The sequence below is a fragment of the Lathamus discolor genome, chromosome 1 (assembly GCF_037157495.1).
Source record: "Lathamus discolor isolate bLatDis1 chromosome 1, bLatDis1.hap1, whole genome shotgun sequence".
Classification (NCBI taxonomy): Eukaryota; Metazoa; Chordata; class Aves; order Psittaciformes; family Psittacidae; genus Lathamus; species Lathamus discolor.
Genome location: NC_088884.1, coordinates 81,150,610 through 81,165,066, shown reverse-complemented (window position 1 = coordinate 81,165,066; position 14,457 = coordinate 81,150,610). Strand labels below are relative to the sequence as shown.

Genomic DNA, 14,457 nt, shown 5'->3' with positions numbered 1-14,457 from the left:
CCTCGCATGGGTGGGCAGCTCCAGGTAGGTGGCCGTGTGCGGTCCCTTCCCAGTCACTGTGGTCAAGGAGAGGCTGCAGGCCCTCGCCAAACACTTTACATAGGCTTTGCCCCTCCCTCCTGCCTGCTGACTGGCTGCAGACAAGGGAAATACTGGCAGAAGTGATACAATAGGCAAGAGAATGCATGGATTTTGCCTTTGTCTCACCCTTTGAAGAATTTGGAAACTGACTGTGGGTTCTTCATATGCATTTGTTGAGTGAGTGCATGATGCCGGTTACACATATTGCATTGACCAAGGTTGCAGCTTTTTGCATACCTCACAGCCCTGCTTTTCTGCAAAGAAAGTGGTATCTGGGGAGTTTGCACATACCCCAAGAGCTGTTTCTCATCTCACGTGTTTGCTCAGTTTTCCCAGAGAAGCTGCGGCTGCCCCATCCCTGGCAGTGTTCAAGGCCAGGTTGGACGGGGCCCTGAGCAACCTGCTCTAGCGGAAGGTGTCCCTGCGCATGGCAGGGGGTTGGAACTGGGTGAGCTTTAAGGTCCCTTCCAACCTAAACCTGAATGATTTGGTATTTACTTTTCTCTATTTTTTTCTATGTGTTTCTTGAAGGCGGGGAATATTTGAATCGGAGGAGAAGTGTGCCAGAGATGAAGCAGAGAATGTGTATTATTTTGCTACTGCTCCTTCCCTTAAGGCATAATAATCCCAAAACAAACAGAAACCGGAAAGGAAAAGTACCCAGGACCTACAACAATCCTTCCACACACACAATCTTAGTTTTATCTGGCTTTTCAAAGCCCTTGCTACTGGTGCAAGTGGTTTGAGCGCAGTGGCTCAAACACAGGACAGCTAATCCCAGCTCCTTTGTATGTTGTGGTAGCTCTACATTGGTAGACAGCCCCTGGGCGAGGTGGACTCTGTGCTGTGAGTGGTCTCTATGTTATGACTGTGTATCAGCACACTGCCACTGACTGCTGTGCGCTCAGCTAGAAGTTATCCTTGGGCAGTTTATCCAGGGTGCAATGAATTTGGCTGTGGACACAGAGGACCCCTCATGCAGTGGTGTTGGACTAAATGACCTCTGAAGGTCCCTCCCAACCCAAGCCATTCTATGTATCTCTGACTTCTGGCAAAAGCAGCTCAGGTCAGGCAGTTCTTAAATCTATATGTGATGCAGTTTGCACACCCTCCCGTGGCCCACCTGGATCTGGGAGCAACGTAAGCTTCCACGTAACAGCAAACCTGACAATAAACTCAATGGGTCTCCAGCACGAGGGCAAAGTGCACAGAGAAGGTTTAGCCTCATTTCCTTGTCTGTTGGAGCTAAACATCAGCAGTAGCTCTAGCCTGAACGCTTACCCTGAGCATGTGGCCTGTAGTCTCCCACCTGCATTTATGGTGGTCAGGAAAAATAGACCAAGAATAATCCACAAGACTTATTTCCTAGGGAATTTATCCCCTACTATTTTATTCAAAAGAAAAACATTGATTAATCTTCGTTGAAAAAACAACTGAAAAGTCTCAAGTTATATCAAACTAGAAATGTCTTGTCAGTCTCTTAACCCCTTAGCTTCCTGGAAGTGCACCATCTTTCAGCTACTTCACAGTTGCAAAAGGCTGGATAAAGCGGACAGGAGGTTGGTTTTCTTACTCACCTGTTGCAAGGTGCTTTAGAGTCTAACACGTTCCCGAAGGCAAATAGGCTAAAAATTGCTCATCCTGGTGACAACAATACACTGGGATTTTTTTTTTAACCAGAATGAGCAGTATAAATACAAAGGCTGAACAGAATAATGGATTTTGCCAGTGCAGTGAAATAAATACCTGCTAGGTCACAAAAATGTCATTTCCAGCTATGCTCCAAGATTTCTCAATTCACCTTCCACAAGCCAACAGAAAATGGACATGATTCGTGAACATCAGCAACATAAAATTAGGATATATATAGCGACTATTATAACTAAATCACTAATTTCAATGTGCTCAGTCCCACAGAAATAGCACCCTTGTAAAGATACAGTCAAAGGGTTTCTTAGGCTAGAAGGTACTCTTAACGTCAAACTACTGAAATCACCGATCCTGTCACAGGCTGTGCTACATCGAGACTTACCATGAGTGTTTTAAAACAATCACATTCCTCCCAGCTGGGTCTTGCGATGAGCTTTTAGAACCCTCGCCTTCTGACTGTCATGTTACCAACCTTCCTTTCTAGCTCTCTTTACATTTCCCCTCCAGCTGTGTGTCTCACCATGGAAGCTCAGGCTGAACCAACAGTGCGGAGTGACAGGGCTCAACGGGAGGTACAAAGGTTACTTACTTTCTTTCTAAAATTGTTCTCTCCAGAGCACTTGCTGCTTGAGAGGTGTTTCCAATTCATGGTCAGAGAAGGAAGGGAGAGAGCAGGACAGCTCCAGCTGGCAGCCAGCTGAAGAGTACTAAGAGAAAATCCCTCAAGTTGCAGCACATGGAGGCATCTCACTTCTCCTCTTGTCACGGTATAGATTGTATTGTGCAAAATCACTAGCTAGATTCAGGATCTCTGTTGCTCTTAGTATTTTCCTCTATACAGGAAGGAAAATACGTATAAATGCCTGACAAGCATGCTAAAACACTAACCATCTGCACAAATACATACAAACTCATCTTGTAAATCAGAACTACTACAAAAGCAGCTGATTCAAAAAACACTTCTTTATGCTGATACCAACTTTTAAACAACTCGGCCCCTGTAGTGATTCATTTTCAGGAAGGTTTGAGGGAGCAAACATCATTCATGCACATGTCATAAGTTTCGGTCCTTGATCCAGCTGTTTCTCAAGACTTTTGGGGTCCTCTGCCCAGCTTGCCAGCATCTAACATGGTGTTAAAAGGGCAGAGTAAGTCTCAGACTCTTATGATCCTACTGGCTAGCCATGGCCATCGCAGCTTTCCAGTCATACCATGTGCCTCAATGGAATATCAGGCAGGCTTTCAGGCCAAATGCTTCCCTTGTGCAGGAATCCAGGCATCAGTATTAAAGAAACTGGTAAGTCAGAAAAGACAAGGACTAACTTTACTATCTTTTAAGAGGAAATTAATAAATAGAATAATCAAAAAACATATGAAAGACAAACTTTCTAGTTGCAACAGTTCTGAGATCCTTTCTCTAGCCGAGTCTCTCTATTAACTTTTCCATAAATAAACGTGAAGGCAGAGGTCACTGACTGAGTGCGCCATGTCTTTCTTGTGGAACACTTGTGCACGTCCACAGTGGCACAGAGGTGCTGATCTCCATGGACAATGCACAACTTCACGAGACATTCTCATACTCCTGGATAAGGCCACTGTGGATGTTTTTTCATGTAAACCAAGAGATAGGCTGTTTCTCCCCTGTGGAAACAAAGAAGAGGCAAAACAAGATGTATGTTTGAAGATTAGGGTCGCAAGTAACCTCCCAGGTTTGGTCCTGCTCAGCTTTTTGAGGTCTGTGTCAACGGAACCAGCCCTCTTCGGTGATCCCTAAGGCATCATGGTGTCCCTGCCCATGGCAGGGGGGGTGCTACTAGATGATCTTAAGGTCCTTTCCAACCCTAACTATTCTATGATTCTATGATTCTATGATTCTATCATACTGACTCACTGACAGCACTATATAGGAGGGCTTCTGCTCTCCTGCATCTCCAGTACGTCCCTGGCAATATGCAGTTCAAACCATTTGTCTTCCCTCTCTTTGCTACCCTCATTCCAAACCCCAGAGCAACATTTGGTAAAAACAGGTATGTTTGCTTACCAGTGGAGGTTGGAATGCCCATAGGTGCATTTCACATCATCCCACGATACCTAGAGAAGAAAAACACAAGAGGAGGCTGGTAAAAGCTCTCAAGAGAGAGACACATTGTGATACCAGCACAGCAATTCTTTTAAGAAGAGTGGTATAAGTGGTACTTCCAGAAACTAAACACCCATTAATACATCGGTTTATTGTTTTTACCCCTTGAGGAAAAACAGTTCCTTTCCTTCTTCTGAATACATACACTAAACAGATCCAGAGTACATAAAGTAAAGTATACAGTGAACTGCTGCTTCTGCACATTGCAAAACAGAACCCAAGGCCTTGTTTGGTACAGAAGCTAGAGCAGCTCTGCCCTCGGCTCAGAGTACACTGCAGCAGAAGAATGAGGTGCACAGAGCTCTGCAGCTTCTGTTTTCTTCCCTGGTTGTCTTTGATGAGCAAATGGACAGGCCGAATGGGATCTCAAGGAGTATCCAGGAAGATAGATACAAAAGAAATGTGGGTTTGTCTCCTCACCTGGCAAACCTCAGAGTCGTTGAAGCAATACCATTTACATTCTGTGAGACTTCGAATATAGGCACAATAGTGTCCACAGCTAATTGATCCTGAATGGGCAATGACAGCAAAAAGGTCATACTGCCAGCCAGCCTGTGAAGAACCACAAAGAGTGACTTTCAGTGCAGCCATTCTCATTTGCCGTTGGCTAAAGGAGATTCAGCAGCCAGGACAGCAAGAACGTGTGTTTTGTGAGGAAAAAGGAGACAGATTAGACTGGCCTTGAGGATCCTGCCTTTTCTGTTCTTACCCTCAGAGTTTTGCTTATCAGCTATGGGGCTGTCAGCCTCCCTGGCACCCTGAACACAGGAACATGAGAAAGGCTGTAGGACAGCAAAGGGGCACTGCAGCCAACACTGCACCAGTGAGGTTTGGCTGTTGCCACACTTTGCCTTGTTACTTCTCAGTAAGGGGAACAGATCCACCCTCAGCCGCTTGGCAAAGCTGTCGCTTCCCTGCTAACCTTGACTCTGTGGCAAACAACACTACATGGGAAACTGCCAGGAATGGAATTCCCCTGCCTTGGACTGGTGACCTCTGCACAGCAGTGGGTCTGCTGCTCACTCTGAGACCATCTTGGGCTGGAGTCCAAACCGCACGACAGAAGTTGCCTCTAAGGCACTGTTTACAGTGTCTGGATTTGGTCATCCAAATGAACTGTGTTTTCATCTTTTCTTTAGTATGCTTAGAAATGGAAGAAAAAACTTTATGCTAAACTCTCAGGAAAAAAAAACAACCAAACAAAACCCAAAAGAAGCTGGGGTCGTATTTGTAAAGCCTCTTTTTTGTCCTTATGGCAGAAAGCTTCAGTTATGGTGCTGTTGGTGGTTAAATCTGAGCACAGAAAGTTGAATAATGCCTGACCCACTTAAAGCCACGAGATGTGAGAGAGCACCAGGCACAGGTAAAACCTGAGATGAACATTTTTAAGACAGTTGCTTTGAACTGAGGCAAGTACTGATGTCACCTCTTAAGGTTTTATGGGACTTGAGCACAGGGGAGAAGAAAATGTCCTTTGAAACCAGGGCATTAGGAGTATCTCACCTTTTCATTGTCATCTGCTTGGCACTGACTTTCTGTCAAGACTGCATTGAAATCAAGGTCTTGAGGGAATGGCAGGTAGTGACTAAGCTTGTGAATGTGGGCCGTTTTTTCAAAGCAGAAACGCTTCAGGTGTATGGTCAGGGTCTGTGGCAGATGGACTAGCTTCATGCTCTGTAAAGCAATAAGTAACATCATTGAAAACTAAGGAACAAGACCTGGGGAGGTGGGGTGGAAAGAACCGTTGCCACCCTGTGAACATAGCCCAGAGCACAGTCAGAGCTACAGTGAATGAATGCCATTTCCACTGGACAGCAGATGCTTTTGTAGCTCATCCAGATTTGTGATAAGCAAGCTTCTCAATTTCAGCGTTGGTTGCCTCAAGGGTTGCTTCCTTTCTAACCTGCTTTCTGAACCCTAGGCCGGTAGCACCAGGTAGGTGAGGAGGGGCAAGGCAATTTTCTTGTGACATTTGGCCACCAGAGCTCCACGGAGGATGCCAAGCTCACAGTCCATCCCTTCCACCACTGCCTCTGTTGATATTACTGTTGCTGCCGCCATGGCTGCCAACAAGACACACGGATGCACTGTGGCCTTGGAGGTGACTCAGTGGGAAGTACCTCCGAGCCCTGAGCTGAGGCAGTCTCCCCCCGCCATGTCTCTTTGCCAGCTGATGAATTAGCTGTTTCATGAAGAGGCAAATGTATTGAAGAGGTCAGCACTGTAAAAAATGGGGAGGCCAGTGGAAAACAGGGAAGAAAGGAAATCACCCTAAGATAGCCTACGTCTATGTGTATGCACAGCTCCAGTAACATGTTCTTGTCTACCTCTGGAGCTATGCAGCAGTGTAGAGCCCCACAGCAGAAGCACAACATAGAATCATAGAATCATAGAACCGTTAGGGTTGGAAATGACCTTAAGATCATTTAGTTCCAGCCCCCTACCATGTGCAGGGGTGCCTCACACTAACATAAACCAACTTTTCTGCTGGTACAGAAATGCTGCATCCCTTGGTGGATTATATGAAAACCCACAAAATCATTATTTTGTTGCTAGAGCTACATCTACATTAAGGAACTTCTCAACAGGAAAGATGCATGTGTTTTTTATCTAGCTGATATTGCTGCACTGACAAAGCTTTGTATTGTTGTTCTCCTCAAACTGATATGGTTGAGTCCTTTCCCCACCCTTCCCAGTCCTAAAGGGAGTTCTGTGTAAAAGAGAAATATGGGGAAATAATTATCTGATTACCTGCAGAAAAGGTGTCTTTCTTCCACACTGGTCACAGAAACACATGTTGTGATCAGTCAGCTCCTCTGGATGGAAAAAGCATTGCAGGCAGTCATTCTAAGAAGACAGAGGAGATTTCTTTCAACTGAATTCCTTCAAGCCAGATTTCCCTGTTTACTTTGTTTCACAGGGTACAAGCAAACAGCAAAGCTACAGAAGGCATGCTGTATTCAAAGGACAAAAGATAATAATGCAAAATTTAGAACCCCTCAAAATAAAGAAGAAATGTGAATGAGAAAAGATCACCCCAGAGTGCCAGACACCCTGCAGAGATTCTTACAGAGATTCTAGCTGAGTCCAGGACACACCAGCGCTGCAAAGGAAAGGCTCCCACAGTGAAGAGGGGATAATCTTCTTCCTAAGGAACCAGTGCTGGCACTAACTTACCAGAGTCTTCAGTATGCGGCAATTGGAATCCAGCAGTGGGAGTGGAAGGGTTAACATGCTGCTGTTCTTCTTTTCCTCAAAAGAGCACTTCTGACAGGCCAGGTGCTCCTGTATGCAGATAGTGTACAAATCACTCAGCTCTTCAACCTGGAGGGGTAAAAAAAGGCCAAAACAAGGTTTATGAAGAACGCAGCTGAGGTATTTTCCTCTGTGGGTAGGAAAGACCACGTGGACACGTTTCTTCACACAGTGTTTCTACTTTAAGGCTTGACCCCAGATCTGACACTGACTTACATGGACAGAGCACTTCCCACCATTTATTGGAGAACAACTACTTCTGCTTATCACATAGCAGAGGGGAAAGACATAGTCTATAACAAGACCAGACAGTTAAATGTCTGCTTTGGTAAAGAATGCTACTGTTTTGTTTGGAACTGCAACAGGAGCCTGCCTTCTCTATGAACAAAACTGTGGCAGTGGGTTGAGGAAGAGTTACTTTTCTCTTACCTTACACAGCTCCCCTGGGAGGAACCATCATATATATGACATGCTAACAGTGAATAATTACAATGAAATGCACATGGTTGACTTCAAAGAACAGAGAAGCTGTGTCAAGATATACCAGTGTTGCAAAAAAATCAAACCTGTTGTTATTAATCGGTTCTCCCATGAGAATGGAGACCCTAGCATGCTCAAAAACTAAGATGGACAGAAGTTAAGTGTGATTCATAATGTTGAAGGCTGTGAAATCGAGATTCCCTCTCCCATTACATCACACATAACAAGGACCAAAAGATCTTGTGTTCTTTTCAGTGATTGTTCTTACCAGCTCTGGCTTTTTCATCTGCCTCTTTATCAAGTTCCAGAGAGTCAGAAAGAGCTGAGCAGCATCATGCTGCACAAACACTGGACAAACAGAAAACACAACCTCAGTCAGTATTATGAACAGCGCCCAGCAGACTTCCTGCAGATAGCAAAGGGAAATTCATCGTCCCCCATTAGATCCAGTCTATTCTTCCCTTGCCACTCCTTGTCAGAGACAGAGCTTAGACTGGAAATGAGCTGCAATGTCCCCATGTGACCCAAGCAGGCAGTGGGAAAAGATGGGAGGGCTCAAGTGCCCCATTGTAGAACCCAGTGCAAAAGTCATGTCCTTGTCACCAGATGCAGTGCTACCCTTTTTTAGTTTTTATATGATAAAGATCAGAGCATTTGAACATACTGTGTGTATATGCACATATAAACAGACCCTCAGCATCCCATTGTCTTCAGTCCCCCATGCATTTAACACTCTCTGTCCTTTGGGACCCTGCCCAGGTGAGAGGTTAAGCCAGCAATTTTTTTTCTCTGCCCTTATAACAAGGAACAGGAAGGATATGATTTCTGTCCTTGGCGATCTGGGTGAGGTCAGTATCTTTTCCACACGATCCCTTCCTTCTAATACAAAATAGCAGCTGTTTCACTATTCTCATGCCAGTATAGCAAGACAAATCAAGCTATAAGCTGTCCTCTCTCTGCCCTGCACAGCCCATTCCCTCTGGCCAGTATCAGTAGCTGAGTCTTCTAGCAGTCTGATAGTCTTCTTACCCTTTGGACATCAGCAAGGATATCCAGCAGGGGCCTTTTCTTTCTTTCATTTTCCCCTCTTCGCAAGTAAGATACCGCATCTCTCTCACTACTACACATCATCATGTACCTAACTCCTCACATTTCTGAATCTCTGAATGGGATGTCAGAGTTTGCACTGCTTGTTAAGGCTTGAAAATTAACATCTCTGATCTGCAGAATGAGGTGGGCATGAGGTGGCGCTGCTTACATTTCACTTTGTATGCTGAAAGACAGTAAGCCAGGGCTATAGGATAAACAGCTTTCTGCTTGCCACATTGCATCTCCTCCAACAGCCGGAGCATTTGGTATGGGACATTCTTCTTCTGCTGCTCAGCATATAGTGGCACCGTGATCCTATCAAGAGAAGTGACATGGATGGCAATCGAGTGGGACGATGAAGAAATATTTGACATCACACCTGAAGAAGCAAAGGGAGACAGCACAGAAAGCAACTCAAGAGGAACCAGAATGGGCTTGTTTTCAGCAAAAGAAGGAAAAAGGGGAAGCAGACACCTGCACTAGCTCATCCCAAAGTGCCGGCTGACCATTCTAAAGTAAAAGGCCCCAGTTCTAAGTTGGCCTTCTCATGAATAAGGGCAAACCAAGCAGAATCTGAAGTGCTTTCTGGGCTCTAGAAACAACATTCGGGATAGAGCCAGTTTTAGAGCTGTTCTTGCCTCTCACCTGTTCATGCCTTGATTCCCAGCATACCCTCAGAACTTTATCAGCACATATAAAATGCTTGTATTTCAACTAGATGCCAACTGGAAAGCTCTTTACCCTCTCTAAATTTATTGCAGTTCACAGGTTTTTCTAAGCCTTTCTTCAAATAGCACTGGTAACCTTCTCGTTACCAGTTACTGATAGTTACTGGTAACTATGTCATTATATAGCTTTGCCCATTTATGACACTTCTCATCTCTGCATGTCTGTAACTTGTCTTCTTCCCTCTTTGCACACTGGCAGGGATGTAAGAAATTTGGAGAAAGGAGGACTGAATAGGAATCATCCACTTAGATGATTAAAGCTGCAGTGAGCTGAGTAAAAGCAAATCAAGCTAGTTATTAGTGTGGTTGGTAGGGAGGCAGAAGCCCAAACCTTCCTCATGAACAAATAGGAAGCATGGCCAAGCAAAACAAAACAACACTATGTATTTGTTCTCTGCAACAACACTTACTCTTCTGTACCAGGTGCTAGCCAGGACAATCAGAGGACAGAGGTTATGGATCACAATATGTTTACTTTCAGTAAACAAACTGAATAGTGGGTTACACACAACACATCCTTTAGTTATAGCAGCCTATGGGTAAACGAGGAATAAAATCATATCCTAATATGAAAAAGGGAGATACAAGTCTTGAAGACTCAGTCCAAGGCTGTAGCTTACCAGCGTGCAAACGGCACATGAATCAGAGATGACTAACAAGTCATCTGCAACTGCTAACTTTGGAGGACCTAGTCTGTGTGTGACAGACACGACAAGGCAGAGACCTTGCTGAATAAGTTGAAAGCACCTTGCAAGCACCCTGATGATCCAAGCCTTCAAATACACCTCATGCAGAAAAAAGGAGTGGAGACAACAGAGCAACAATGGGAGTATCTTAGGTAGTTCAAACCAGTGGCACCTTCGAAGTATCCTTGTGAAGCGTATATTCATGAAGAACACTTGAAGCAGGGAGTTCAGACAGCAGCTGTGTCCAACGTTGTACAGTCCAATAGCTTCTGTAGGCACAGAAAAAGAGGAACTGAGTCCTGGAAATAGGTACAAGAAAAGAAAGTGACAATTACTCGGAAGTGACAAACTCCTCTTGCACATATTCAGCCATTCAGGATATAGGACCAGCATCTTGGTCAGGCCTGAGAAAGGGTTCAGTCTTGTTCGTATGTTGCTCAAGCAGATAACATGTATTTTTGTTTGGTAACCGACAGGAAAAATCCAAATAAACCTGGACTATGATGCTCAGATATCTCCCAGTTGATCTCTTTTCAGGCCTTTCACAACACATCTAAACATAAAAATCTCCACAGAACTCAAAGGCTGCCTGTATGAGGATTTTTATTTAGCCTTTTACACAGCCAGGCTTAATGACCATTAATTATATTTTATATAAGGCTTAATTAACAAAATGAAGAGCTACATGTGGGACCACATGTTAGCTGCCCACCACACAGGCTTCAGGTTTCCCCTTCAGCCTACCTCTGCTGTTCTATGTCCCCATTTCAAAGAAAGGAACTAGCTTGAAAGAAGTGGAAAAAGCAAGGCACAGCTGTTCGTACTGCGTCTAAAAAGACAGCATATTCTGTGCCTCGAAGTAGTATAAGTAACCGTGGTCAGAAATTCATCACCAAAGGGAGAGAGGACATGGAATGGAAACTCAGAACAACTCTGGAATGCATACAGTTGGTGGTAAGGGTGCGCTGTAGCTGGAATAGAAGTTTGTACACCTGAAACACTGATGGAAGCTTTTGAGAGGCCAATCTAGTGATGCAGCAGAATAACTAGGGCCTTGTCCATGGTTCAGCAAATCTGGAGGCAATGCTGGCTATGTTTGGAAAGAGACAGGGACAACATCTAGACCTTTTTGGCTACAACGGCCAATCTGAGGACTTAAAATTGGAAAAAGCCTTGAGATCCTCATGTAATCCCTTCCCCCCCCCCCAAAAAAAACCCCAAACAAAACCCAAAATGGTTACTCAGCAGGGCAAAATGAGAATCACCTCTATATTCCTTGGTGAAAAGGTAAAAGAATAGGAGGAAATGTAACCTAAGGACAGAGAACGGAACAGCAGGTATTAGTATGAGTGAGGAATAGACAAAACATTGTTACCATTTTTTAAGTCTGCCACACCAAAGACTGATGTTAGCCTCTGGACTTTGGCCTTCAGCTCCTCAGCTTCCTCTTCATTACTTTGTACTTTTGCTTCTGCCTTCATAGTGTCTCTTAGTGCCATCTCTAGTTTCTTGCTTGTTTCCTGACGTCCACTTCTTTGTCCCATCAACACTGCTTTACAAAGACAGAAAGGCTGCAGAAAGACACAGAAAGATCAGAAAGAGGAGGACCACCCAGAAGCACAGGATTTGACTTTGTATGTGATATTTTCATTATGAAAAAGCTGGAATGTCAGTAAAATTAGTAAGATTACTGCAACAGCATTTGATATATTTAAATTAACACGGGGTGTTGTAGGTGTGCTGGGTATTCGCAAGGTAACAGACATGGAGCTTGATGGCAATTGAACATCTTGTTCTCTTTTGTGGTTAAATAAATAAATGAACCTCTGGTTCTGCATAGCCAGGGAGCCACAGATATCTCTGTTCAGGAAGATCTGGTAAATAATATGTTTAAAATTGTGCAAATGGGAGATGGTGCAAAACCCCTCTGTTTAGTAAAAGTATCTGAAGTATCCCGAGCATTCAAAAGGGCAAATTTCACCTTGTCTAGACCTTTGAATTGATAAACATTAGTTTGTTTTCTATACTTGGCTCTCTGCATTGTTTTCTAGTCACTACTGTGGCACTTTGGATTGTAATCTTAAAAGCATTTAAGCATCTAAATATCAGTTTGTTCTTATGCTCCTTCAAGTGATCACAGGCAAAGTAACTGTTTAAACAAAAGAACCATTATACTGCCTTGATTTGCAAGTGAGTATTGAACAGCCTATTACACTCATCAGTCTCTCATAACTTATCTACTGGCTACTTAAATAAAAGACTAAAAAGTCACGAAACTAAAGCAAGGTAAAAATAAGCAGGGCAAAGCAATGTGACAAATGTTCAAATGCAGTTACACAGAAACGAAACTTTCTTAAAGCCCACATCCAACAGGAAGGCAGAATCATGAAAAAAAAGGTATGCTTAGGGAGGAATTTGTGAGGATGGAAAAATAAAACACAACCCAAATGCTCAGAAATTAATATTCTACAAATACCAGACAGCACATAAAATGAACCTGAGGCCAGCTGCTGAGAGAGTGAAGAATAACCAAAAAATGCTGGTTCTGCCTTGCACAAAAAAGAAAATCTTTGCTTTAAAAGCGCATCATTTTTCAGGTTAACTGTGGCTAATAATGTTAAATATCAAAGTTTCTTAAGATTTAGGCAGGGACACCAGAAATCAATTTATTTTTCCCCCAGTTATTGCATTTAATCTCAAGTATACTTTTTCCTGATTGGGCTCTTAAGTCTGTACTTTTGAAGTTTACTTTGAACATTAGGTGTCAGAGACTCTGATTCTCTAAATATTGTCAAATTTGCTGAGTTTTATTTGGGGGGGGGAGGGGAAATAAACTTAGACACTCAATAGATTCAAAAATAGTACTTTTAATAGCCGAACCCCGTTACGAGAATAGCTACTCAGGAAAAGAGAAATTTGACTTGATTTCTTCCTCAGCAAAACAGCATCTGAGCTCACTCTGCCTCTTCCCCGGCAAGGATTTAATGAGGCATTCAGGTTTCTGAAGGCCCAGCTGGAGCACGAGCCCATCTGTGCTTGCACTGCGAGACCCACTGGTTTTACTTGGTACAATATCATCCAGGAGGTAAGCAATCCTCACAGCCAGTGGAGATGCCAAAAGAGACATAAAGGAGGAGGACAGGCAGGGCAGAGGTATCTAAACAACAGCTAGAGATGTACTGGGCATGAGGTGAACTTGCAAGACACAGATTTTGGCAAGAGACGTAGGATTAAGGTGGCAGTGGGTGAAAGAGAATGCTCGGGTCTAAAAGGCTTTGGGTGATCTGAGAAATAAGTGGGAAGATATTAAGGCAGATACAGAGATGGGAGCATTTGGGTCTCTGGTTTGCTGAAATCCTCCCCCAGGCCCTACTAGCGGGATCCCTGGTGTGGGAGCAGGGACACAAACACAATTTCCCAACCCTTGCACAGAACTCCCATTTTATGGATATCGGAAATATGGCATTCCTAAGATTTGCACTTGACTTTCCTTTTCCTGTATAACTGTGTAAAAAGGTGGTGAGGAGCAGGCTCCCCTCTTGCCCCTAATTTCCCCTCTCACACTGGAGGACCAGGGTTTTTTCTCAGTTTCTTTTGCAGGTCAGGGGTAGGACTCAGTACTGCTCCCTCAATACACATGGCTTGGCCACGCTAGCACCAGGCAGAGAAAAAGTAGTGGTGATACCTTCTCATCCCCTCCGCCCCATCATCATCGAGCCCTCTCAATTGCCCTCAGCTTGCCCAGCGTCCTCCTTTCACCCCAGCCTGCTCCGCAGCCTATCCATCCTTCCGAGACACCAGCCTCTCACGGCAAACCACCAGCAGCCCTGTACCACAGCCCCACAGCCCCTCTCTGCCTGAGGGGGGCCACCACCTCTGTCCCACGACACCTCTTCCCAACCATCATCGCTTCTTTGCCCCCATGGGTACCCTGGGGAGCAGGCACACAAGGAGATGGGGATGGGGCTGGAGGAGGGCTGCGAAGCAGCAGCCCTGGGATACTCTTCGAAGAGTACTCAGCCCTTTCATACTCCTCTTGGATGCGACCGACACGAGATTCCCCACTTTGCTGTCAAACTAACGCGTTTGTCCGGCTCCATTTCCCCCCTCTCCTTTCCGTCCTCCCGGCGCCCTGTGGCTCCAGCTCATCGCCCCTGACAGAACGGCAAGAGGCTTCCTCACCAATTCCCGCAGCCTCGGCGGGTCCTCACATTCACAGCCTCGGGGGCTCGGACACTGCGTCTCCCCGGAGCGATCCTCAGGACCACGGCAGCCCCAGCCACCGGAGGGCCGCCGGCAGCGAGCGAGGCGCAGCGGGGCCGCGGAGGGCAGCGTGGCTGCGGCGGCG

The 14,457-nt window shown here is 44.9% G+C and overlaps 1 protein-coding gene across 2 annotated transcripts; it reads right to left on the bottom strand.

The window, feature by feature from the left end:
- Nucleotides 1-1,439: 1,439 nt before the first annotated feature.
- On the bottom strand, nucleotides 1,440-14,457 carry USP18 (ubiquitin specific peptidase 18). 2 transcript variants are annotated; one of them, XM_065683002.1, is made up of 11 exons: nucleotides 14,292-14,457; nucleotides 11,485-11,680; nucleotides 10,282-10,408; nucleotides 8,865-9,010; nucleotides 7,875-7,954; nucleotides 7,049-7,195; nucleotides 6,623-6,718; nucleotides 5,375-5,545; nucleotides 4,292-4,423; nucleotides 3,773-3,822; nucleotides 1,440-3,372 (listed from the first exon to the last, which is right to left on the bottom strand). In XM_065683002.1, the coding sequence occupies exons 2-11, from the start codon at nucleotides 11,651-11,653 to the stop codon at nucleotides 3,306-3,308; spliced, it is 1,185 nt and encodes a 394-aa protein (XP_065539074.1). In that variant the 5' UTR covers nucleotides 11,654-11,680; nucleotides 14,292-14,457; the 3' UTR covers nucleotides 1,440-3,305. The 2 variants fall into 2 exon arrangements, with proteins under 2 accessions (XP_065539074.1, XP_065539081.1); XM_065683009.1 differs by having other exon boundaries at nucleotides 10,282-10,378.

Excerpts from the sequence above, each read along its gene's own strand:
- USP18 (XM_065683002.1), bottom strand. The coding sequence starts at position 11,653 with ATGGGACAAAGAAGTGGACGTCAGGAAACAAGCAAGAAACTAGAGATG. Across the intron at positions 7,196-7,874 it reads AGATGAAAAAGCCAGAGCTG|GTTGAAGAGCTGAGTGATTT; the intron begins GTAAGAACAATC and ends TTACCCCTCCAG. Across the intron at positions 6,719-7,048 it reads GCCGCATACTGAAGACTCTG|AATGACTGCCTGCAATGCTT; the intron begins GTAAGTTAGTGC and ends CTGTCTTCTTAG.